Raw genomic sequence first — 26,560 nt, 5'->3', positions numbered from 1 at the left:
GTGGAGATGCCACTAACTCAAACATACAAGCCTCCCACTTGCGCAAACATTTTCTTCCCGCTGTTTGCTTAACTGAATTTGAACAGTTTTAATGGCGGCTCTGTTCCCTTAGGGTGCCCACGTGTTGAGCCAGTAGGAGGAAGCAGGTGTGACTCTGGTTAAGCACAAGACCTCAACCAATGGGAGTGAAGCAAGAAGTGAAGGGGTTTGGTCACCAAACTGTTAGCATGTCATTTTAACAACTGTCATTTTGACTCAAGCTTGAGGTATTACATGGAAAAATGCAATAGTTTTAATGAAATGAAGTAATTAGGTCAACAAATTAAATCTTAAATGGAGCTCAGGTGAGGGCTCCAATTGATTATCGCTAACTTGAACTTTGTTTGGAAACAATGTTTTCTCATGTATTAGTCTGGAATGTAATGATCAATCAACAGACACTTTAAGATAACAGCAATAGAAATTAAACTCAAAGTAGAGGGTGTAAACATAGCTAATGCAACTCAAGGATAGCTGATGTAAAAGTTGCTAATTTCAAATTTAGTGATAAAATGTAAATAATGGCTTCCCATTAGATGGGATAATATTCCAGCCAGTTTGATGTGTATTGAATATATGTCTGGTGCTTAGTGTAATGAAGTGATTCACAAATCAGGCCATAATGGCCACCTACTTACACATATTACTTAATTAAAGGTTGTGAGCTTATTAGCATGTGCTCTAGCCGCGGCACACTGATATGATGGGGATAAGGGGCAGATGTCATAGAGGGCCAGCCTTTAAAGATTTTATAGATAGCTAATTTGTCGTGCTAAACTTAAATCAGGGCTTAATAACCTGACATTTCTATTAATGATTCTCCCGTATAGAGAGCCATTACGCATCAGGGCCATTTTGGATTTGTTCGTGTGAACACACTTCTTTGGCCTTATATTTGAACCTTGTGTTAACTCATTCACTCCCAGCCATTTTCACTGAAGCAACCCCCTTCGCTCCCTGCTGGTTTACTAGATTTTGACTGATTTTGCAAGACCCACAGCATATTGTGTTCTATTGCTATAAAAACAACCTAGCAAAAAAAAAAATGTATTAGCCCTGGTTGATCTCCTATAATCTGTTGCCACCTGCTGGCCGTTTTTTGTAATAATTACCATTGCTTTAAACGACCTCTTCAGGTCAGAGGCTGCATCAAATCCCCCTGTATGCTCTAGCATTAAAAAAAAAACATAAAAACATATAAATATGTTTTTGGGACCATGGCAATATTTAAAATAGAAAAATTTTGTACCTTTTTAATTTTCAACCTTCAAAGTTATAATATGAACACACAAATTCAACAACAGAAGCGTGCATCGAAAAGTGGTGTGGACCAAGTATGGTACCAAGGGGATGCTACGATACGCTGACGTTCTGTGTAATTTCTCTTCAGAAACCACACTTATCAGGATTCAGGAGCTAATTGTAATTATTGTAAATAATATTACTGTGTGAATGCTGAGAGTTAAACATTTACACTATCGTTACAGCTCTATAGCAATCTTAACATTCTTCTGCTGTTTCAGTGGCTTTATTTTATAACACATTCAAATTCAAAGACAAACGTGCAGTTTGTTTGCGATGGGTGACCTTATATTTTCCTTGGGACTTTCTTTGCACAAAAACAAAAAGGAAACATGCCATTGAAAAACAGTAAAAGTAAATGTTGAACAATAAAATCCAAAAGCTTAAATTTGGATTTATCAATGTATGTATTTTTAGTAATGGACATATTGGAGTAACTTTGTTATGTGTCTTACATGTTTATCTGTTTTGACACAAGCCAGAGTTTAAAAAAAAAAGGGAAAAAAAGCTGATGCTACACCCACTCATCCCCACGCCCAATTCAATCAGTCTCATAACTAACACTAAGCAGACATGCTGCGTTGTACACAATAGATGATAAGATGCTCTTGCCTGTCTCCTTGTGGCCTACACCTTCCTCACTCCTTACATCCTGTGTCAAAACTATTTCGATGTTGTTGTTTTTTCTGTATTGAGACTACCAGCATTGTCTCATTACTGTTTGATTATGCACTCTTTTACAAATACCCATCTGACCTTCTATCCAGCTATCTTTTATGTATTTCCGTGATTGAAGAGCAGTCTTAGCATGGCACCGATTACTTATACAAGACAGGAGATTGTTATAAAAATAAAAATACATGAGAAAGTCTAACTTAGTTTGAATAATTTCAGAGTGGTGGCTATACTCTTTCTAAAAACTTTATGACTGATAAATAAGTGGTACCTTTTATTTTGCTTGTGTTTGAAGCCATTAAAATACAAAGAAAATATACACAGTATAGTTCTGAATATTTTGAATCAAATAAAAGTGTGATGTATCAAATTATTGTAGTAACTCACTTGTGTATCACCCCCAACCCCCCCCCCCCCCCCCGTTTCTTTAAAACATATTGTTTTGTGTATATTATGCTTCCCTAAAATTATCAGCTTAGCAATTTTATAGATCGGGATTTCTTGTTTTCAGACATGTATTTTTGGGGGGTTAAAGAGAGGTTCTCTTACCTTACCAACAGTTTTGACTCTTACCACTCCAGCCTTCATCAAATCTGTCAAAACGCTTCCTTGTGTGAGAAGAAGGCCTCTCACATATTTACATGGGATCTCACAAAAACAAAGAACAGAATGCCCCAGATATGCGTCGATTTTTCCAGAGTGTGTCTGGAGGCCAAAATATCGAAATGGTGAAATTATGGTTGTTGTATATACATTTGTAATTTTAAACATTACATATCATATTGAAATGAAAATATATCTATCTATTTTTTTTTAATGCACCACATACACTCAGTAACATGCTTGGGAGGCGGGTGGATCGGAGCGTGGGAATATCATTTCCCTCGGCTCCGGTTCACCTGCTCCTAATTTTAATGCACCCCACACACACACACTTGTATATACACTGGGTGGGGTCACATTCACGGTTTAGGGGTAGAGTTCGCCAGTCGGCGAGCTGGCGGACTCAGTAACAGGGGTTAACTTTCACAAAGAACGCTGGGGTGACTACCGGGGCCTTCCCCCGCTGGGCCTGGGGTTCGGGGGTGCCGGCCGTCCTCCGGTTCCCCCATCTCCCCTTCTGCCCCCATCTCCCCTTCTGCCCCCGGTGTTCCGTCCCTCCACGCGGCGGGGGGTGGGGTGGGCGCGGCTGCCCTCTCCGCTCCGCTGTCCAGCCCCTCGACGGCGCCGGTGCCTGGGTGCGGGTGGTCCCCGGGGGCTGGGGGTTGGGGGGCTGCCGGTTGGTCGGGGTGGGGTCGGGGAGGGGGGGGCGGCTTTGTGGGGGGGGTGCTGGGGTGGGGGTGTTTGGGGGACTGGGGACTTGGGGGCGGCTGGGGCTGGGTTGGGGTGGATGGCGGGGGTGGATGGGGGGTGCGGGGGTTGGGGGCTGGTGGGGTGCCTGGCGGGCCTGCAGTGCCCCGTCCTGCTGCGTTGGGTCGGGGGCGCGGGCCGTGTTGGGGTGGGGGGCGCTCCTGCTCCTGGGTTTGCTCTCCGGTCGGTGGCCCTGGCGGGGCCCGGGGGTCGTCCTTTGGCGCTGCCGCGGCCTGGGGGGCCCTGAGGTGTTGCGCTTGCTCTGTCCTGGCAGGGGTCGACGGCTCCCCTCTTTGGTGGAGATTTTCATGCATGCCAGATCCACCACACCAGCATCTACCGAAACTCAGACACAATCTGCTTCCTCCTCAGGTCATTGAATCGGTGGAGGCTGGTGTCTGTGGATCTCACTCGGCTTCGTCTGTCCTTCCTTCCTTTCCTCAGTCTCTCCTTCGGTCTCTTGAGGTCTCCCTGATTTTTTATTTTTTTGGGGATTTGTTGGAATTTAGATGTTTTTTGGGTTGGGGAAGAATTCTCGTGGGTGGCCCGGTGGGTGGTGTCTGGTCGGTGCTGGATTTCACCTTCCTTGGTTTTCTTTGGTCCCCTCGGGTCTCCTGACGGCGGTGTTCGGTTTAGGTGAACGGTATGGGATTTTTTCTAATAGGTTTTTGGTGAGCTAACAAATACACGCACGCACGCACGCACGCATACACGCACACACGCACGCACATACACATACTCACCCACATACAAAAAAAAAAAAAATATATATATATATATATATATATATATATATAAAAAATAATAATAAAATAAAATAAAATAAAAAATAAAATAAAGAGCAATGATGATGACATTTCCGAATGAACAATACTGAGCTCTTTAGAAAAAAAAAGAAAAAGAAAGAAAAAAAAAGAAAGAAATGAATATATTCCTTTTTCTCAACCTGCAGGTACCAGTATACAAAAATGACGACCCCTGCCACTTCCCTTCTCCCCATAAATTATGCGCAACTGTGTACTATACAATAAATTACAGTAATAGTGTAGGCTTATTTGTTTTATTTTGTATAAAATACCTTTTATTAATTTATAAAGTATATGGTAGTAATCTCATCTTATATTGTAATTGTTTGTTTTATTTTAACTCTTTGACTGCCAGACGTTTTCAGAAAAGGGATGCCGTCAGTGCCAGCCGATTTAAGCATTTTGACTGATCTTTCAAGGTCCACAGAAAATGTTCTGTTTGGACTATGGAAACACACGTACTACCAAATGAAAGATTGGACTTTCATCTTTCATCAGAAAAAAAAGTTTGTTTCTACCTTATTCCGTTCTTTAGTAATCAACAATAGAAAATGGTTAGTTTCACCCGATTTCGCCTGTTTTGGACCAAAATACGGAGAAATCAAGCTTTTAGTGAAACGATATTATTTCATGCATTCTAGTGAATTTTACACTTCTTTTTGTCCATGAATGATGCCACAAACACCTAAATAGTGCTTTACTTCTATAAAACACTACCACCAAGAATGAAAAAGTGTTTTTTGATAGCAAAATACGTTTATTTACATTCAACAGTGTAACAATTTGACAACAATTTGGCAAACTATTTACAAATGTGTGCAACTGTGGTGCTATTTACAAATATGTGGATGTTTCAACGACAGTTTTTCTTTTTGTAACACTCTTCTGCGTGCAAGGAGACGCAACAGCATTTGCACAACAGATTGCCTCTTCGCGTGCTCCACTTTCTTGCAGGCCGTTTTTTCCGGGGAATAGCAAGTATATACTGCAGTGTGTGTTGCCATCAAGTCTAATATCAGGATCATGCTACGGTTTCGTTACGGTGATGTTACGTCTGGCTTCCTCATGTCCTTCAGTTGCTACACCGGGTTGTAAGAGATGTTCTGATCCATTTTATCCACTCCATTCATGGTGGCATCGTAGTCCAGAAACAGTGTCTTCTCCGTGATCAGACTGTACCCGCTCCTCCGATGAATATGCATTGGACTCGGGGTACTCTTCATTGTCCGATCGAATGTCCGGTCGGTTATTGTGCGCGTTTTCCGGCCTTAGCAGCGGTAGCCGCGCTTAGCCGGTGAGGCTTACTACGTGATCATAACAGTCGCGTCAAGGCTTCCAACTTTGGCTTCAAGCTCGGAGTCATCATCATCATCATCATCAATCTGCATTGGTCGATGCCAACTCTCCATCGCCCGATCGAATGTCCGATTGTGTAGAAGTACCCGGTCGGTTATTGTGCGCGTTTTCCGGCCTTAGCAGCGCTAGCCGCGCTAGCCGCGCTTAGCCGGTGAGGCTTACTACGTGATCATAACAGTTGCGTCAAGGCTTCCAACTTTGGCGTCAAGCTCGGAGTCATCATCATCGTCGACATCAATGCGCTTTTTAGTATTGATTGATGCTTTCCGTCTTTGAAAAAAATGCTCAAGCGTGAGCTGCTTGCAACCGGTTGCTTGGTCAGCCATTGTGGCTTCATCAGCCATTGTCTCCTCAACACTCTAGCTCCGCCTCACGTCTTCTACTGACGCCCACGGTGGGCGGCCCATCCAACCTTGTGCAAAGAGAGTCATCGCTGCCCTCTAGGGGCCAAAACGAGTCTTTTACTAACCAGATCTGCCTGATACTTTCAGCACAGCTGCCCAAGGCTTTCCTGCACCCGTTTCCAAAAAAAACAAAAAAAAACATAGTCTTTTAACGTCCTCGGCGCCCTTCCCTAGGTTTATGCTAAACGTTTTATAACGTTTATGGCGGTCAAAGAGTTAATTATAACATGACTTTGAATTAGGATTTCCAAGTAGGTTTAGACTTTCAAGGATGGCTATCAAAGTAGTTTTAAGGTTTCAAAATGGACTAGACTTTCAAAGTAGGGTTTCAAAGTAGGGTTAGGGGTTCAAATTAGAAGCAGGGTCAGAAAAAAGGGTTTCCAAGGAGTATCATGTTTTCAAAGTAGGGTCAAATGTGTGACCTCGGGTTTCAAAGTATGGTTACGGTTACAAAGTCGGGTTTCCAAGTAGGGATAGACTTTCAAAAGAGGGTTAGGTTTTCCAAGTAGGGTTTCAAAATAGGTTTAGACTTAGTGCAGTTTTAGAGTAGGATTTCCAAGTAGAGTTTCAAAGGAGGGTTAAAGATTCAAAGTGGGTTTTCAAGGTAGGGTCACAATTTATGACAGCGGCTTTGATCTCAACTCGACCATGTGTGACTTCTGGTTTGGGTTTCTGAGTTTCAAAGTCGGTGTAGACTTTCAAAACCGGGTTTCAAAGTTGTGTTGGTTGGGCTTTCAAAGTAGGCTTAGTGCAACATCCATTAGAATGTGAAGTATTGGTGGAATTCACATTCTAATGCGAGCAGAATATTCTTTAATAGCTTACATGAGCGTGTGATGTAATTGTTTTTATCCAGAATGCTGTACGAGTTTGAAAGTAATGGACTGGTAGATTTATTGGTAAAAGCATTTTCAATAAAGAATATCAACTTTTCTTCTGATCTGTTTTTGATGTTTGTTCCATTCTATTGATCATTTTGATCAATGGTTTCTTTTACCGTATTCTCACCTTTTTCACCCGACTAACAAAGCCTTTTCCAAGTGATGCTGAAGGGTGCAGCTGCAGAGTGGCTGAAGGTATTGCACTGTTTCAAATATTTGATTGCTGAGGACAAACACCATTTCCACACAATCTAAATTTCAAATTGGTCCCTGGGAGAAAAACATTACTGGGGGGAGAAAGACATGCCGCTAGGTCTCAGCGCCACACATTTGCTGATTTATGTTAAAAGAAAAAAAAAAACTTTTGCAAAGCTTTCATGAGGGAACTTTAACTTTTTGAAGTTTGTGTGTGTGTGTGTGGGGGGGGGGGGGGGGGGGTTGTGTGTGTGTGTGTGTGTGTGTGTCTGCATCTGCTCTGCTCAGAGCCGAGTCAACCTGGGGATGTAGCCCGTGTGACATGTGGAGGATGAAAAATATGACTCTTTGTATGTAGCCCTCAGCTTGAGGTGTTGGCATGACAGTTTGCATTCAGAAGTGCTGCCGAGATCATGCTTTTCGTTGAGACTGGCAACACTTTGGGCTAAGCCTGATTCAATTGAATTAAACACACCGAAATAAATGAAAGGGATTCAAATTCACACTTGTATGCGCGTTTTTTGTAATTTCCGGCATTTCATGGTTGATTTTTAAATCACAAAACAATATGATGACACTCACTGCTGTGCTTTATGCTCTGAAACTTTACATGATATAGGAAGTTGGCCCTTCATACTAACAAGTTTCTGAATTGTACCCCTAACTTGACCTTCCATAGCAAAATCTTAATCCCAGAGGAGGACATTCCGTTGTCGGTACCAGATGGGATCGGGCTTCCAGATCGTATCGGGGTCGCCTATTGATGACGTCACGCTACATGATTGTCTGGAAATTATCCCGTTGACATCAAAACATTCGAAATAAAATATTAAAGATGTGATCATGTGCTATTTTATGATTATTTACTTATTTATTTATTTGCGTTTCATCTCATTTAATATGTATTCAATCTTTTTTATTTATTAATTCCAAATTAAAGTATCCTGCTTTTATATTCTTAGGTTTATTTACTTTTTTACAATTTCATCCCTAGATTTTGTTATTTAAATAACATCTTTAATATTTGTTTCGACATCATTGTTTTGACATCAACGGGATAATTTCCAGCCAGTCCTTGTTATGATTGGTGTCCTGTCTGACTTGTAAGGTTTTGTTCGCACCTGTACTCGTCATCCTGTTCCCTTGTGTCATCCAATCATCTCCCCCAGCCACTTGTGTCTTGTCCAGGTGTCTCTCGTTGTCTCGTCAGTTGGCTTGTATTTAGTTCCCTGGTTTTGTTCAGTCTGGGTTGGATCATTGTCGCTGTCACCACTGGTGTTTTGTTTGTTACTTTGATTTTTGGTCTTTTCAGATCTTTGTTTATTACCCAGTACCCCTGTTAGTGTTTTTGTAAAATAAATTATGTTTAGTAGTACATGCTTCCCTGCCGTGGTTCTCCTGCCTCCCTGCATTTGGGTCCTCCACTCCGAACCGTGACAGAGTCAACTTCAACCGTGACAGAACGTGACAGTCCTGTAGCGTGACGTGTTTGTAGGGCAACCCAGGTACGATCTGGCAGCAGATCACATTTGGTAAGAACACCGTCAATATTGATGGACCCCCGTTTTTCTGATGAATGATGAGAAACTTTAAATAAATAAAAAAAAGATAGGCTAAACATTGAAGAAAGTGGGTCAGTGGGTGTAGTCAGTGTAATCATCACTAAACATGTAAAATACTGATTGACCTTCCAGTCCGTCACTGATGGACGCCTGTTCTGTTGACGATTGACTGATGGAATGCCCACCAACGCGCGTTTCGGCCTTAGTAGGCCATTGGCAGGGCAGATCCCTCTATTGAAAAGCACCAAAGAGACACTTTTTTTTTTTTATCCAACTGGTATCTCACTGAGCGACGAAGGCTTGCGAAAGTAGCGAATGTTGGGTTTCCAGCAGGATTTGTAAGATATTCACATGTTTTCCTTGTCACACTGAAATTTTGAACATGTTCAGACAATTTCTCACTGTCTGCGAAGATTTTTTAAATTGATTTATTTTAATTAACAAATTATGTTGAAATTTTGGAAAACTTTATTTACAGTAAAAACTTTAGGGAGCTATTTACTTTTTTAATTTGTCAGAATTTTTAAACAAAGCTGTCTATTCTTTATATGTTTATTTTTGGCAAAGGGATGCTACAGGTGATGTAAAAAGACAGCTGGCAAAAGGCAGCTGCTGCTGACCATTGAATTAAAAGAAAAGGTCATTTCTAAAATGTTTTACGCTAATATTTTCTTTTTTACTGCAAATGAACATGGGCTTGAAATATCGGTTATCTGCCTCCTTGACTACTAATAATCTGTATCGGTATCGGCCTTGAAGAAACTATATTGGTCTATAACTACATTTTTTTTTGCACAATGAAATAAGCATAGAATTGTTCAGCTTGTCTGACGAATTAAGATTCAATGGGGAAAAAGTTGAATCCTTTATTGATGAGTTCATTGATTATAGGAGTGTCTCAATATATTTTATATAAACTTGGCCAAACCTGACAACACCATTACATCGTTCTTTTGTTGAAAAGCACTAACATGCAAATCGGATATACATTCTATACCTCTGTCAGGTGTTTGCGTCCAATCTGTATTCTTCACTGACCCTGAACATGATGTCCTGGTGCTTAAGCTGTGGAAAACACATGCAAAAGGAAGTAAGTAGAAAAAGAGGGGCTGTACGAGCATGTCAATGTTGTGCCATATTTCAGTGACATCTGGATAGATCATGTGCCTGCTTGCACACATATTTATTTGAGTCGAGTCGGACGGGCAGATGTCCTGCTCACAGGAGAAATCATTTGCAGTGGGTGAAAAAAAAAAGGGAGGGGAGGTGGAGTGAAAAAAAATTATGAATATGCAAATTTAGTCACAGTGTGGAACCTTGTAATGAGTGGGAAATGTAGACGCCATCTTTCATTATGCAGAGGTCATTGCTTAATGTCAGGCAGCTGGGCCCAGCTTTTTTTCTCTGAACCCCCATCGACCCCCTCCCCACCACCACCACCCACCCTCTCCTGTCATTTCACAGCAACTTGAAGCATAGTGTGGCACAAAGGAACATGGCACACATCCACATGTGGACCGAACACAAATTAGAAAGTCTCTAATATTGCACAACTTGCACCGACTTTCAATGCTTCACAATTAAAGATGTGGACAGCCAATCCAGACAAACATTTGAAGAGTAAATGGTTTTTGATTTAATCAAGATAAAATGAAATTTATTCAAATATATTAATGTGGATAGGTTTATTTCAATATACAGTAACTGACTTGCAATAACTGCATCAGGCCTACGATCAATTGACTTCACCAGACTTTTGCATTCTTTTGAAATGCCTTTCCAGGCCTTTACTGTAGCCTCTTTCAGTTCTTGATTGTTTCTTATGGAGGACCAAAACTGCCAAAATCTCAAAAAATAAAAAAATAAACATAAATAGAAATAAAAACAATATATATCCATATATAAAATTAAAAAGTAAAAAAAAAATAAAAAATAAAATAAAAACGGGATTCAAACTATAAATATAAACATAAATGTGGAACTAAATACACAAATAAATCTGTAAATAGAATTAAATATCAATCAATCCAACCCAAGTCATGCTTATGACCACCCCCTCATTTGAATAACATTGTGTGTTGAGTGTCACAGCATAAAATAAATACATGTGAGAACAGAACGTTTTCTTTTATTGATTGATATTTAATTCTGTTTATATATTTATTTTTGTATTTAGTTCCACATTTATTTTTATATATATTTTTTTTTTTATCTCTTATATCCATTTTTATTTGCACTTTTATTCATTTTTAATTTTGGCAGTTTTGGTCCTCCATAGTTTCTGGGGTTTTCTCCCTTCAGCTGCCTGTTCAGGAAGTAAAATTCAAAATTATTGGGTTAAGGTCCAGTGATTGGCTTGGCCAGTCTAAGACCTTTCACCATAAGTGACCCTGTTTAAATAATAGTATGTACCTAGTAGTGCCTGTTTTTATCAATGGAAAAAAAAGTGTTGTACAGAGCTGTGTCAAGATGACTGTGCAGTGCAAAAGGAATTTAAAAAGTCCATGTCACTTGTCATATTTCTGCTGTTCTTCCAACTTATCTTTTTGATCCATCCTATAGTGTTTGGTAGACAACTCAACGGCTCCACATTACTGACATTTCCACTGTCATTTGCCTGACATTGAACTATCAGCCCAATCATTGGACAGCCTCTTCAAACAATCCTGAGTTTCAATGCTAAAAATGTAATGAACTTCACGGTTCATTGGCTCTGACATTGCTTAATTAATGGGCACATTTAAATTACATAGGGCCCCTGTAATTGATTTATATGCATGATTTGCACATACAGCTGTTGGTTCCTGTAGGAGAGTCATCATTCACAAAGTGGCGGCGCTGATGATAGTGTGGCAAGGTAACAGCGGAGCACTCAGTTGGCTCATCCAGCCTTGGGTAAGATATGACACATTTAGGGAACTTTTTTTTTCTTTTTTCCACATTTGTCTTCATCTGTATCTTCATCTGGGAGCCTATCCCAGCTGACTTAAAGCATGAGGCAGGGTACACCCTTGACTAGTGGCCAGTCAATCACAGGGCGGAAGCAATACTATGATAGATTGAAGGTCCTATTTTTGTGCCGCAAGTCTAGCGCAAAGTACTTTTGGTATTTTCCTAGCTGTGCAAAGTTAGAAATAGGCCGTTTTGGAGTGAACACAGCCAACTTGATTCCCAGCCAATCGAAGCAGATCCTCACATTCCCTTTAAATTCAGCGTAGGTGAGCTGTGTGCTCCTTTAACGTTTATGCTTAAAGCAACTCCTGATGTGATAAATAAAGATTTACTGCAATTAAAATGGCATATTTGGTCGCTTGAGTCTTCCTGTTTTCTTCAGGAATATTAACTGATACACATTCTCCAGATGAAGAAAACTGCAAACGTTGCAAGCTAGTGGACTACTTCTGTGACACTGCTTGAAGCAAAATTATTCAGATTAATCTCTAATAAATGACATTGCATTACGTGTATCACATATTTTCTTAGTATAGTCCATCAATCTGTTTTTGTAGACCGCTTGTCCTCATTAGGTTTGTAGGTGATCTGGAGCCTATTGAAGCAGACTTTGGACCTGAACCAAGAGCTGATTGTCTTGTGGTACGGTTTTGTGAGTAACTCTTATCACCTGGATATTTGTTACTTTCACAATACACCAGCCCCATTGCACAGATATGTAATAAAAATCACAAGTCAACATTTTACAGGTTTCATTGGGCGAGGCCTGTGCTTCTATTTGATCTTATGCCTGAGGATCAGGAGGTCGCTGGCTGCTAAACAGTATTTGTTTTTTTTTGGACAGAACTTATTAGGTGCTCAAATCAATTACTCACCTGCAGAAAACAATCTAGCATACTGGCATGTTGATTGTTTTTGAGTAGGCCGTTTTTTGTGTGCGGAGGGGTTTTCATTTATAGCCCAAACATGCACACACAAACAGGTGTGTACACACTGATCAATAGGGACTGGGTTGGTGTTGAGGCCTGCAATGTCTGCCTGTCTCCACTTTGAGTCATTCATATGTCACTTTATTCCTTCCATTCATCTATCCACCTCTCTACGGCTTCCATTATTCCACCAATGCATGTTCACATGTAGCGGCCATGTTAAGCAGGGGTGACTGTCCCAAACATGTAGGCTACATTAGCATAGCATCACAGTAACCACAAAGCTCAAAAGGCGCTACATATTCATATTGATGTTTTTTTTACTCAGGCGCTAGTCATGTAGTACACGTGTCTCAAATATGTTATTATTGATACAGTTGTTGGTTTTTTGTTTTGTTTTAGGAATAATAGGAGCACTAACACTGTGGCTCATGAACATGAACAAATGCATGCAAAGCACCAGCAAAGCAAGTTTGGATAAATGTCATAAGTTTCCCAACAGTTTCAAGCTTTTTGTATGTATTTGTTTACAATAATGTCATACAAACCATTTTTAGGCTATGATAAGAGTAGGCTTATACCCCTAAAAAAATGTGTACACGGAAATAAAGTACTTTGATGTAACGGGTGGTCAGCTCCAACAGACGACCTCTTGCCCCAATTAAATAAAGCTTTAATTAGAAACTATTATTTTATTTATTTAGTGTTTTATTTATGTTAGAAAGAGCAGTGCAATGAATGTTATTTATTCATTTGAATATAGATTTGGTCAAATTGTATTGATACTTGTTGTTTGTCAGTAGAAAAATTATTGTTACAAACACATTTAGTCAGGCTACATGATGGAAATGCAGCTGGGAGACAGAGGGAATGTCAGGCTAGAGAGAAGGATCAGGGAATAAAACATTATGACGGAATTTGTGAAAAGCCAATAATCAGTGTGGCGTAAGGGAGGAGTACTATATCAGAGCGCCGAATCAATATCACATTACTTTGAGTATGAGAGCATATACAAAACTCATCAAACTGATTATATTTGATGCTACAATGGCAGTTTCATTTACTGTGACCCTCCACCATCAGTGCTGTTCAATTACCAGTGCTGTTTGTAAGCGAGAGAACAGGGAAAAAAAGAAAACAAATAGAAGCCAGGGACAAAAGAAAAATAGAAATACCACAAGACAAATGGGTGTTTATTTGACTAAATAAAGCCATGGCTGGAATAGAAATGAGGGATAGTGTGTCACAGTCAAGCTCTGCTTAAAAGATGACTTGTTTCATCTGACATTGAAATTTCATGAATATATTTTCCGAAGGGCTCCAGAAAAACAAAATTCATCATGAAGTTTGTGAAGGCCAGAATGTCACGGCAAAGATTCGTCAATTTCCTAATGGATTGTGTGGCAATGTTTAGTATTATGCCTCCAAGACGTGCTTACAAGCTTCAATGTTTCATTTGTTGTTTTGCAAAAATACTGTTCAAATACATAAAGTATATTACATACAGTTTGAGGTGAGATTATATTTTAATTCCTATTAGTTCTGAATGGAATTTAAAGGAATGTTGGATACCACTTATTTTCAAACAGATACCACAGTACAAGTGCTTAAGTCTTGAATAGTGCCCAATACCAAGTAAAGTGTATGTATCAGAACTACTAATGGTATCTAGTACTTTTGGTATATATATTTTCCGCACAAAAAAACAAAACAAAACAATGACATATATTTTTATCCCAATATAGCATTTTGCTTCATGGCATGAAATCAATGGCAATTTTATATTCTTCTAATTTCTAGTTCCTGATCGCAAAATGCCCATAAGAGGGTGGCCAACGTCGTGAGTACCAATACCTTGAAATAAGGCCTGGTATCAGCCTAATACAGATACAGATACCTGGTATCGGTACTCGCCCATTAAGATTATAAAAGGTCAGTAAATCAAACGTAATTGATTATAATATATTTATTTACATTAGCAGTATATTTTACACTTTATTTTGTAGTTATACATTTTCTGTTATTATTCTATTGATGATGATGATGATGATTATTATTTAGATTTAATTTCGACAATATACTACCGATCTGATCATCTGGATCGGATGATATTTCGCATTGTAAGGAAAATCATTGATCGGTTGTAATATCTTAATTTGCCCAATTGATCTATATCATTGATCAGTTACACAAAGTAAGACATTACATGTTATATTTAATGATTTAAAAAAATATATATTATTATAATTTTTCCATGCATGTCAATTGACATAAATTATACGGGGGTTTTCGCTATTTGTGGGCTGGGCTTGTCCCATCCCCGCAAATGGCGATGGTCTACTGTGTTTTAAATATATATATTTTTTTAAATAGATATAATGCTCCATAATCTAATCTAATTGGTCGGTGATCTATCTTTTTCCTCAAACTCGATTGCTGATCGGTTGAAAAATCCTGATTGTGTAAAGCCTAGTGGACAGTATAATAAGTGCATATTTTAAAAACAATTGCAACTTTAAAGTTCTGCCAGCCCCTTAAGGAACATCAGCCCAACTGTTGCAATGAACAGCTTCGTCAAGTGAAGCCCCCCTAATAGCTCTAAGTCTTCAATATGGGGCCATCAGGAGAAACAAGGCACCGCAGCTTCTTGGATGATTAAAAAGTCATTTTCTTAACTGTCCTCCCAGGATTTCTGAGCGTTTTTTTGGTAAGAAAACATTAAATTGCTCCAATCAAGCATTAATGTCTCCTGTTTGTGCTGCTGTTCACATGGTGGGCGCCTTTTTGTCATTCTTTTCCTTTGGCGTTTTTCCCAACAGCCTTGATCAACAATTAATAGTTCAAATTGCTTCTCGTTATTTATGGATGTGTGCAAGACAGATGCTAAGCAAAAAAAAAAAGAGCTTCATAGAACAACAGGAATTTGTTGTTTATGGTCAACTCTATGCACACAGTTTTGTTTGTGATATACAAAATGTTTTTTTAAGCTCTTGCTCTTCTTTTCCACTCTCCCCCCACTCTCTTCTTTCACAGAATGACCTTTAGTGCTCATTTCTTCATCGTGGGGACAGGCCGCGGCCTGGCATCTGATAGAATCAATATTCTATTATGATAGTGCGTGGAGCGTGTGGGGCTTTACAACTCCACGGTAATAGTTTCGCTATTTCATCCTGTGGCAGCAATGGCCTGAGGGATCATTTCCGGCTTCTCCAGGCTCTACGCTCCCAGCATCGCCCTCTTTCCATTAACGTGGCAGGCCCCTGCCTACCAGGGGACAATCTGTGTGAGAGATGGATGGGGGGCGCAGAGAGTCCAGCCCAGGTGCAATGTATGACCTGAATGCAATTGTTACTCATATAGCTACAATCTAAAAAATAAATATGTGTGCAATATCTTTCATTCTATCACAACATATTTTTCACTATTAAATCCCCTCTTGAAATTGAAATCAAAGTAGACAGGAAAATATTTTGAATTTATTTGATCACTTTTGGCAAACGGATATGGTATTATTAGTTTTGAGATCATGAAATCATCCCATCATTGGCCATTTTCTTTGTTTGGGCCAAATGTCATTCTTGTTCTTTGTTACAGTGAGCTCAAAAATATACTGGAGTCGGTTCTGGTTTATTTACAACAATGGTCCAAATTGTGCTTTCTTTGTGTTGATGTCCTCATATGTTGATTAGAATTGCAAAAAGAACATGAATGAAAAAAATATATATTTTTACCATCGGATATAGTGAAAATAGAAATAATGAGATCCAGGGTTAAACTATTTGCCATTATAATCAATTTTAAAAGACGCAAAAACAACAAACAATTTTAATTTATATAATTTTTGTGTAAAAATAAGTTAATTACTAAATTCCATTCAGTTTCTCTTGCTCTTGTCCTCATTAGGAGAGCCAGTGATTTTGGAGCCCATCCCAGCTGAGTTTGAACAAGAGCCTGAATTGGTCACCAGCCAATCACAGGGCAGATATAAACAAACAAATAAACAAACCTTTCATACTTATGGACAATTTATAGTTTACAATGAACCACATGTGTGAAAAGGCCAGCATAGCCGAACCCCAAACCTTGTTGCCATGAGGCAGGCATGCTGACCACAACCCTGCCTTACTGGCGACACATTAAAAGGCATATTTTTCCATGAAATGCTATATATAGAGTTAGGATGCACTGTATATCCATCCATCTATTTTTTTAACCGCTTGTCCTGACAAGGGTCACGGGGGGCGCTGTAGCCTATCCCAGCTGGCTTTGGGCAGCAGGCGAGCTGGTTGCCAGCCAATCGCAGGGCACACAGAGACGAACAACCATCCACACACACAATCACACCTATGGAAAATTTCGGAGTGTTCAATTAACCTGCCATGCATGTCTTAAGAATGTGGGAGGAAACCGGAGTACCCGGAGAAAACCCACGCAAGGACGGGGAGAACATGCAAACACCACCCAGGAAGGCCGAACCCCGGACTCCATATCATGTCTTCTGCACTCGGAGGCGGATGTGCTAACCAGTCAGCCACCGTGCCGGCGCATTGTATATCATTTTATGAAATGAATGATGAAAACATTCACACATATAATATTCTACTCTTTTTTTTTTATTCCGCCGTTTTTCATCCTTCTACGTTACTTAACCATGCAAACCATTCAAACTTCAACATGTTCTGAAAATGTACACTGCATGGGCTATAATTTTTCTTATTCCTTACAGTCACAGTTTTCCCAAAACAACATTTTTCGACCCCAAAATCCCCATTCATTTCCGATGAGGCATTCAACTATTCGCTTACCAAAAAAATGTCCCTCCTCATTTCGAGGGTATGTGTTCAGGTTAGGGCTAAAGGTTTGGGTTAGGGCTCGTATCATTCCTACTCAAAATTCATTATCGTTCCTATTCAAAGTTCAAAATGTTCAGCTCATGCACCTTTCCATTCCATCGGATGTATTTCACTGGCGCAAAACCTTTCCACACTCCACATACATACCACATACACAAACCATTCCACACTTTTGACCCAAAAATTCTCACATGAATTTAAATTAACAACATTCACATTTGTTCCCATTCTGCATTCAAAATGTTCAGTTCACCATTGGAATGATTTTCTATATCCCAATAATTTCCACATCCCCAAAATTCAGCATTTTTAACTCTCTTATTGCCAGTGTGTTGGGAACGTTATTTTAAAAAAGTAATTAGTTATAGTTACTCATTATTTGCTTAAAAAAGTAACTGAGTTAGTAATTGAACTACTTCATAATAGAAGTAACTCGTTAACAGGCAAAGTAACTACTTTCACTACTTTAAAAAAAAACCGCACACACACATATATATATATATATATATATATATATATATATATCAAAAAAATTGATTTTTATATAATAATAATAATTATTATTATTATTATATTTTATACAAGGAATTCAAATTACTTTTAGGCTATATAGGGTGTTTTCAGGCTTGGGGAGTAACGGAATACATGTACCGCCGTTATGTCATCAGATTACAATTTTTACTGTATTCCGTTAAAGTTACAGGAAAAAACATGTAATCAGATTACAGGTACATTTATTAAAAATGTGGATTACTTTGAGGGATTACAATTTCTACGATGAGAGAGAGTGTGAGAGAGAGCGAGGGTGAGAGAGACAGAGTCAGAGAGAGACAGAAAGAGAGAGAGAGTGCGTGTGCACGCCCGCACAAGTGGGACCGTTGCTACATGTCGGGGAGGTGGGGAAGAACGAACTGACTAGTCGTGTCCTCCACACGCGGGCAGTTTGAAAAAACTTTATGGACGGGAGGTGGAAATGGCGACCGTTATTCACTGGAATTTACTCAGGGCGAAAGTTTGAGCTGAGAGTCCAGCGGCATGCTACGCGCTGTAGCTTCTTGCTAGCTAGCCTGCTAGCCTACAACACCTTACACCTTCCTTACACCTTCCAAACAAATCTTCCTCCCACCAATTCACTATTTAAACCTTAAATCATACACAACATATACACAGGTAAACTTGTGACTGGGATAAAAGTTCATTTTGCAGTTGATGTCACGCATCGTCATCCTCATTGGATGACTCTATCTATCTATCTATCTATCTATCTATCTATCTATCTATCTATCTATCTATCTATCTATCTATCTATCTATCTATCTATCTGTCTGTCTGTCTGTCTGTCTGTCTGTCTGTCTGTCTGTCTGTCTGCCTGCCTGCCTGCCTGTCTGCCTGCCTGCCTGTCTGTCTGTCTGTCTGTCTGTCTGTCTGTCTAAACTGTGAGGTGAGGTTGCTTTCAGTGACAGTCTCAAAACAGCATATGGCTTTCAATCAATCAATTAATCAATCAATCCCTCAACCTGGTTTAAGGTTAAGGTTAGGGTTATCCATAGCTTACCGGTACATGCTTTTTAATTACACAAGGATTTTTGCTATTTGTAGGAATCAATCAATCAATCAATAAATCAATCAATCAACAAATCTATAGCCTACATGCTTTTTAATTACACAAGGATATTTGCTATTTCTAGGCTGCCTAGGTCCCTATCACCCGCAAATAGCAGGGGCACATTGTATAGAATATATATTGTGGTGATATTTATTTTTATTTTGTCTTCATGAGCATACTCGGTATTGGAGTATTTCAAAAGCAATCCAAAGTAATCAAGTTACATTACTTTAATATTATGGTACTTGATTACGTTACTAACTAAATTTTTTATCAGGTAACTTGTAACTTTAACAGAATACATTTTTAAAGTAACCCTCCCAACCCTGGGTGTTCATTTATTTTTGTGAGTATTGATGTCACACAAATGCCTCACTCCATAATATGACTACTACTACTACTACTACTACTACTACTACCACTACTACTACTACTACTACTACTAATAATAATAATAATAATAATAATAACAATTCATAAAATTTGGAGTGGTGATGTATGTTCTACCACTATAATAATAATAAAAATAAAATAAATACTGTATATATGGTGATTTCTGGCACATATGTCATCTATAGGTAATTTGTAGATAGTCCTAGCCAGTCCCTCCAGGATTTCGCGGGCATTTTTTGATTGTTCTGGCTAAAATAATCAATAATAGATCAAATATATTGGCAATGATATTAAAATAAGGTGCTTAATGTTATCATCGCCAAAATCATTACCATAACTACCACTATATTTACTCCTCAAAATCATCAGCTTCCATTTGATCTCTCTGAAAAACATACTTTTGTACACTTTCAATATGGTTATATATCTTCAGTTTATAATTCTACACATTTAAAGACATGTTTAATGATTGATTTACATCAGAAAACTGCCCAACTCTAGGCTTAACGTGCATCATTCACATTCACTCCATCGCCTCCATGAGTGTTAGCATATTTCTTACAACACTTTTCACGTGTTTAGCACTCGTGAAATAAGAGAAATACAATTGTTGGCGCTATTATTTACACTAGGCGAGCGTGTTGCTATGACTTACCGGTATCTTTTTTGCTGTTCTGGTGCTTGTGGAGGCGCAATATGGATCTTGGTGGAACAGAATTATCAACAAATCGCTCCTCATGGCGGCTGTTTTTCGGCAAATCTCTACTGTTATTTTTGATTAATATCACTCTTGTCAAAGTTGTGAAACCAGTTCCAGGCGAAGACGTGGACTCTTTGCTAAAATACTAAAATATACCATAGTTAGATTAGTCCATTTATTTAAAAAAAAGAACGGAGTTACTAACGCCGTTATTCCCAACACTGCTTATTGCACATTTTCCCCAATTCCATAAAATATAATATCAATCATTATCATTCAGAATCATTCAATACCATATCTTTCTACATTCCACCTTTTTCAATATTTTTCCACGTTTCTATAATTTTTTTCATTCAGCAATTCCAATGCTGCTTTTATATATATATATATATATATATATATATATATATATATATATATATATATATATATATATACTGTTGGAGGATGCTTTTTCCTCTGCATGTTCGTTTAATTTTGGGTAGTGAGAATGTTGGTTATCCGAATACAGGCTGGAGACGATGAACAGTTCCTTCAAAGCTTTTATTTGCAGAATATTCCGGGCACAAATGAGTTACAGACAATGGCTGTAGCAGATCACAAGTGCGAAGTTACAGAGGACTTATAACATTCTTATACTATCAGAAGGGTGGTACCACAAAGTTTGGAAAGGAAATGAGGAAGTTATACAGTCATGACTAAATCTGGGCAGAAGACACACTTCAATCCCCCTTTCGGACTCGAAATAGTCCGACACATGAAATTAGCAAAATTAAAGAATGGTACCAGTGGCGTCATCGTCGCAGATGGCTGGCGCAACATTAAGCAAGGGTTGTGTGTATCAGTAGAACAAGAAGCAAAAGCACGCAACAATGAAGCTCGCAAAAGAGGAATAACGCATCCGAGGCAATACAAGATAAAAAGTAACACCATAGCAACAGGGATAAAAAATTTCAACCAGACGGACCACAAAGGGCCTGTGGAAAACCAGTCAAAAGGAGAAATGTATTCACTGCTTGAAGATTCCGTAAAGCTTCCAATTGAGGTTCGATGGACTGGTGAATTTCGTCCGGGATATAAGTGCAACAAGTCTGGTTGATGAGGACACACACACCACCTGTGGAGGCCGTGAGTAAATCGAGGGCCAATTGATGTTGTAACAACATAGTACGCATGGCATCAATTTCGGTATTGTAACTTTGGAAAATAGCAAGAGTCATATTCATAAAACACTTAAACCTTATAATCAACAGTTTCCAAACAGAGAGCCAATTTCCCTACGCCAATTTGGGGTAATAACGAGTTAACAATTTTAGCTCCTATGGTTGAATGTTTATATTCATCAGGAACATTGGAACCCCAGACTGCATCATGAGGAGCAAAAGTGGGAAGGACGAAAGAGCGTCTGATGCGTGTTTGACGTGAAGGAATATCTTCTCTAGTTGCTCCAGTTATTAAAAACGTATGATCCGTCACTCGTATAGGGGCACAAACTCCTTTCCATCCTGGAGGAAGGACATAATATGCAGATTTACCACACAACCACATACCTCCATCCGTAGGAAATGTTCCATTGGAATGTCCTGACACATTACAAGGTGCTCCTTCCCCAGAAGCTGCGGCGCTTACCCCTTTGCACTGAGTGGAAATATTTAAGGCGCCCAAAGTAATATTACCAATGTCTTGGGTACAACATTGTTCGTGAACATAATGAGTGTGGTTAAAAAACACTTTCACTGCCAATGGTGGACCTGTCATGTTGAAATGAAACACAGGAAAGAACAACGTACTACATCTTCCATTCTTGATAGAAGCAGCATGTTGATAGGGAGGAGCAACAGTTCCATTAAGAACTATCCCATGGTGTTGGAAGCCTAAGTGGGACATGGATGCGAAACATTTGGCTTCGTCTATAGACATCCCTTTAGCAGTAAGAGAAGGTTGATTGGCAGTATGTCGCATTAAAGAGCATACATAACAATTTGATTTATTAAAAGATTTTGCAGTGGAGTAAGCATATGTGTACCACATGTTGATAGTTAAGAGATGTCCCCTGTCCATGGGGTGCCAGATGTCCGCCGGGGCAGGATCATGAAGGAATCGACGAAAGCGTCGTGTTGGTGAGCTGGACGACCAGGAGAGACACACCAAAACCAGGAGAGAGGCTGTTGCAAGTCTGAGCGGGAATGCCATGGTGAGACGGGAGGAGGGTCTTGCGCCCGTTCTACAGTGATGAGTTGAACTAAGACGCAGTCGGCTTCTTCAGGACTTTAGGGTTAGACTACCTGGTCCTAGGCTGATTCACCGGGGTTATTCTGTCCGTATACTGTGAAATCAACCTTTGTTGAATGATATCATCAACAGGTGGCAGCTGACACTGGACCAGTAGATGTGGTGTTCCGGTCGTCGTCAGGTGGTGGGATCGCTTAGCCTGAGGCGGATCTGGCGGGTCGTGTAACGAGATGTGGAACCACGTGCCCCCCTTTCCTTCAAGACGGACTGCCGTGGCAGTCTGCTCAGTGACCTGGAAAGGACCTGTTCACCTAGGTTCAGACCATTTTCGTTTAATTACTTTTAACCACACAGATTCACAAATATGCATTTCGAGGGGAGCGTCTGGTTGTCTTTCTGTCAAATGAGAGAAATTGATGGTTAGTTGTTTGAGCCCAGGTGGGCCTGGAACTTCAGCCGCAGCCAATTGAGCCGTGGGTGCAGGAAACGGTCTGTTAGTGTGACACTCGAATGGAGTCCAACCTTTAGAAGAATTTAATGACATTCGAACGTTCATTAATGTTAATGGAAGAGCTTGCAACCAATTGAACGTGGATGAAGCTCAAGCCTTAGCTATTTTTTCCTTGATGTTCCTGTTCATGCGCTCAACCTGTCCTTGCGATTGTGGATGATACACAGACCCAAAATGATGTTTCAAACCTAAAAAAAATTCTACAGCCTGGAGATGTTTGTTTTTGAAATTAGTTCCATTGTCTGATCTGATTTTTCTAGGAAACCCATGCGTTGGAAATGTTTTATCACTATGCTTGCTGTTTCAGATTTGCAGGGATATGCCTCTGGCCATCCTGAAAAGGAATCTACTATGACTAGCAAATACCAGTAACCTGACACTGTTTTAATCATGTCAGTGAAATCCATTGAAATCACCTGTTCAGGGGCGTCCACGTCCGGATCATGTACCCCCTGCGGTGGTTTTGTTGTAGGCATACTGTTATACCTACTGCAAACACTGCAGTCCTGCAGTTCACCTTTAACAATTTGTCTCATGAAAGGATGCCACCAGGAGTGGAGTTGTCTCAGTGTTTCTTCCACACCTACATGGCATGTTCCATGGGCTTCAGAAATTAGATTTTTCAATTGTTTCTGAGATGGAATGCATTTACCCTCTTTTCGCCATATGCCATCTTCATCTTTGACACCCCCTTTTGACTTCCACACACTCTTTTCTTCTGGACTTGCTTTTTCCTGCCACAACTTAACTGTTTCTACTGTCACCTCCTGTGCATTGTCACATTCAGACTCACTTACAGTTAGATGGAGTGTTGGTCGGTACCCCGCAACCTTTTTTGCTGCTCGATCTGCTGATTTGTTTCCTGCCGATACAAAATCATTAGTTCGAGAGTGACCTTTGCATTTTATTACTGCCACCGCTGTTGGGAACATTAAAGCATCTCGCAATTTGAGAATGTCGTCCTGATGTTTAATGGGTGTACCGGTTGCAGTTTGGAAATCGTTTCGCTGCCATTCTTTTAATGCAACATGCACTGTCATGTGTGCATACGCCGAATCTGTGTAAATGTTTACTGACTGGTTTTCTGCCAATCTGAGAGCTGCTGACAATGCCAAAATTCCAGCTCTTTGTGCTGACTGAGAGCCTGAAATTCACTCAAAGCTTTCCAGACTTCATGGTAAGGTGACGGTACACATGGGTTAGTTGGAGACAAGGTGTAAGGAGGCGGCGCGGAGGGCACTTTGGGTGTTGACGGTACCAGACCAACACTCTCTTCCTTGGCAGCCAAACGGGACAACTTTATCGCACATCCCATCGCCATCATTCTTGCTCTCGCTTTCATTTCCACAACTTTCTTAGCATTCTCTCTCACCTTTCTACCTTTTGGAGACAACCTGTTAGTTTTTTCACTTCCAATTTTAGAGCCGCCGCTCTTTTAACACAAGCTTTTTCCGTTTCTCTCATTAATGTCACCAAACACGCAGTTGAAGACATTGGAGGAAACCATCCATTCTCGCAACACTTCCTCGTCCATTTTTTTAACTGTTCTTTCTCACTCTCTCGTTCCTTTTCAGGCAATCCTCCCATGCACACATCACATGCATTCTTCACTTGTTCACTTAGCAACACTTGTTCAGAACGGTTTGGTATTTGCTGCAAATCTTTTTTTTTTTTTTTATGTTCGAACCTCTTTGTTATATCAAAAGTACTCGATACTACTCAAACAAAATTACTCAAACCTTAATTTAGCAAAAGCACTTGATCCTCTTATACAGAAGTACCCGATATCCTACCAGGGTACTCAAATCTTTATTCCAAAGGTGTTTGATCCTTTTCGCAAAAACACCCGATTCCTTTTTCTTCAAAAGTACTCGATCCTTGTCTTCAAAAATATTCTTAAAATAATCGTATTTTATTTGAGGAATTCTCGTTTCTAGGATTCTTGACAGAACGAAACAACATCTCCTAAAATAAAATTACAATTGCGCATTTCACCGTTCATCCAGCCACAATTTATCTTTTTAGAATACCAATTCAAGGCGTAATTCCTACCTCGATTTGAGCCAACAGACAGAAGATCAATTTGGAGGATAAATGTCCTCTTACCTTGTCAATTTGTTGGGCGCCCGATGTTCTGTCTGTCGACCAACACTTCAGTCCGAAATCACGTCGGGGTCACCAATTGTTGGAGGATGCTTTTTCCTCCGCGTGTTCGTTTAATTTCGGGTAGTGAGAATGTTGGTTATCCGAATACAGGCTGGAGACGATGAACAGTTCCTTCAAAACTTTTATTTGCAGAATATTCCGGGCACAAATGAGTTACAGACAATGGCTGTAGCAGATCAGCAAGGTTAACTGATGAGCCGACGTGCAGAGGTACGCGATATCACTCAAGGACACATCTGGCCACAGAACAGAGCTCAACTGAGGAAATGAGGATGTTATACAGTCATGACTAAATCTGGGCAGAAGACACACTTCAATATATACAGTCTAGAAGTGGTAATATTGGGGAACAAATGACTGTCAAACTGACTTCATCGCTGTGATTTTCTAATCTTAATATGACTCAGTTTTTTTTCAGCAAATAAAAAAAAATGCTGCCCTGCAAAGGTGATGAAAAGATAAGTCGCAAAGAAGCAGCAGTTTTTATGACACATGAAAAAGGCAGCTGTTGGTACCAATGAAGCCTATCAATGTTCATCATGTCGTACTGTACTAGCATGGAGGGAGTGCTAAAGCGAAATGTTAAGCTATTAGAGATCATTGCACCAGGCAGGCCTCCTATAAAAGATTAATGTCATTACAGCTGCCTTTTTCAAATAATTAACTTATGTAAGTATTTTACACTACCCCATGTAGTTAGGCTTTCAAAATCCTTGCATTCAAATGTCACCCGGGTGCGGAGTTTTGATGGGAATTTTTTAATCTGGGGCAATTAACATTATGAGATTAAGGGGCAAAAAGATTGTTATGGCATTATTCTGGAGTTTTCTGTTGAAATCCTTCTCAGAATAAAAATCAGCATATGCAATAAAAACGCATTTGTGATTGGTGCATAATATTTTGCCACAGATGTCATGAGCAGAGCCTTTCAAGTTTATGGTCAGAGCTCAAGTGCCCTTTTTGCAACACTTTATTATTCCCCCTCAGCGCTCACTCACATCTTTTACAAAATAGATTTTACCCTCACTCATCCACCGTCTCCTTTCTTTCCGGTGGACCAGCAGTTTTCCCTGACAGCATCCATGTTTCTCATGTGATTGAGAGTTGTGTGATTGGAGGTGTGTGTGTGTGTGTGTGTGTGTGTGTGTGTGTGTGTGTGTGTGTGTGTGTGTGTGTGTGTGTGTGTGTGTGTGTGTGTGTGTGTGTGTGTGTGTGTGTGTGTGTGTGTGTGTGTGTGTGTGTGTGTGTGTGTGTGTGTGTGTGTGTGAGTGTGGGTGGGTGTGGGTGCGCGCGTGATGAAGCCCCGCTCATCTCCTATTCATCATGATGTAACCGTGAGCAACCCGGATCTAAATTACCTTCGTCTGGCATCATTCCAGCACATGCTATAAATGAGGTAATCGTCCTTGACTATAAAATTAGCATTTTCCAGACTTAATTGCTATCATTACATTTTTTTGCGTGCTTCTATTAATTTAACAGAATGGGTTGGATCAGAGGCTTTTTTTATGGTTATAATTTGCAGTAAAAGAATGCATTTGCAAAAAAAGACAAAAATAAGCCTGGTGTAGCATTAGGGTCCACTTCCATTATATGTTCCCATGTCATTTAACAAATATGAACAAAAGCCTTGGTTTGAAACAGGGAT

General features: G+C 39.8%; 1 protein-coding gene across 1 annotated transcript in view; it reads left to right on the top strand.

Annotated features, from left to right (window-relative positions):
* The window catches only part of ofcc1 (orofacial cleft 1 candidate 1), an 84,387-nt gene extending 82,159 nt beyond the window's left edge, over positions 1-2,228 (top strand). The window contains exon 14 of the mRNA XM_086066270.1: positions 113-2,228. Coding sequence (XP_085922396.1) covers positions 113-162 — 50 coding nt within the window. The 3' untranslated portion in view covers positions 163-2,228. The remainder of the gene's footprint in view (positions 1-112) is intronic.
* Positions 2,229-26,560: the final 24,332 nt, after the last annotated feature.

The sequence above is a fragment of the Leptonotus elevatus genome, chromosome 21 (assembly GCF_054856555.1).
Source record: "Leptonotus elevatus isolate MCC_2025b chromosome 21, RoL_Lele_1.0, whole genome shotgun sequence".
NCBI lineage: Eukaryota > Metazoa > Chordata > Actinopteri > Syngnathiformes > Syngnathidae > Leptonotus > Leptonotus elevatus.
Note: the sequence above shows the minus strand (reverse complement) of the source record. Positions and strands in the feature narration are given on the sequence as shown.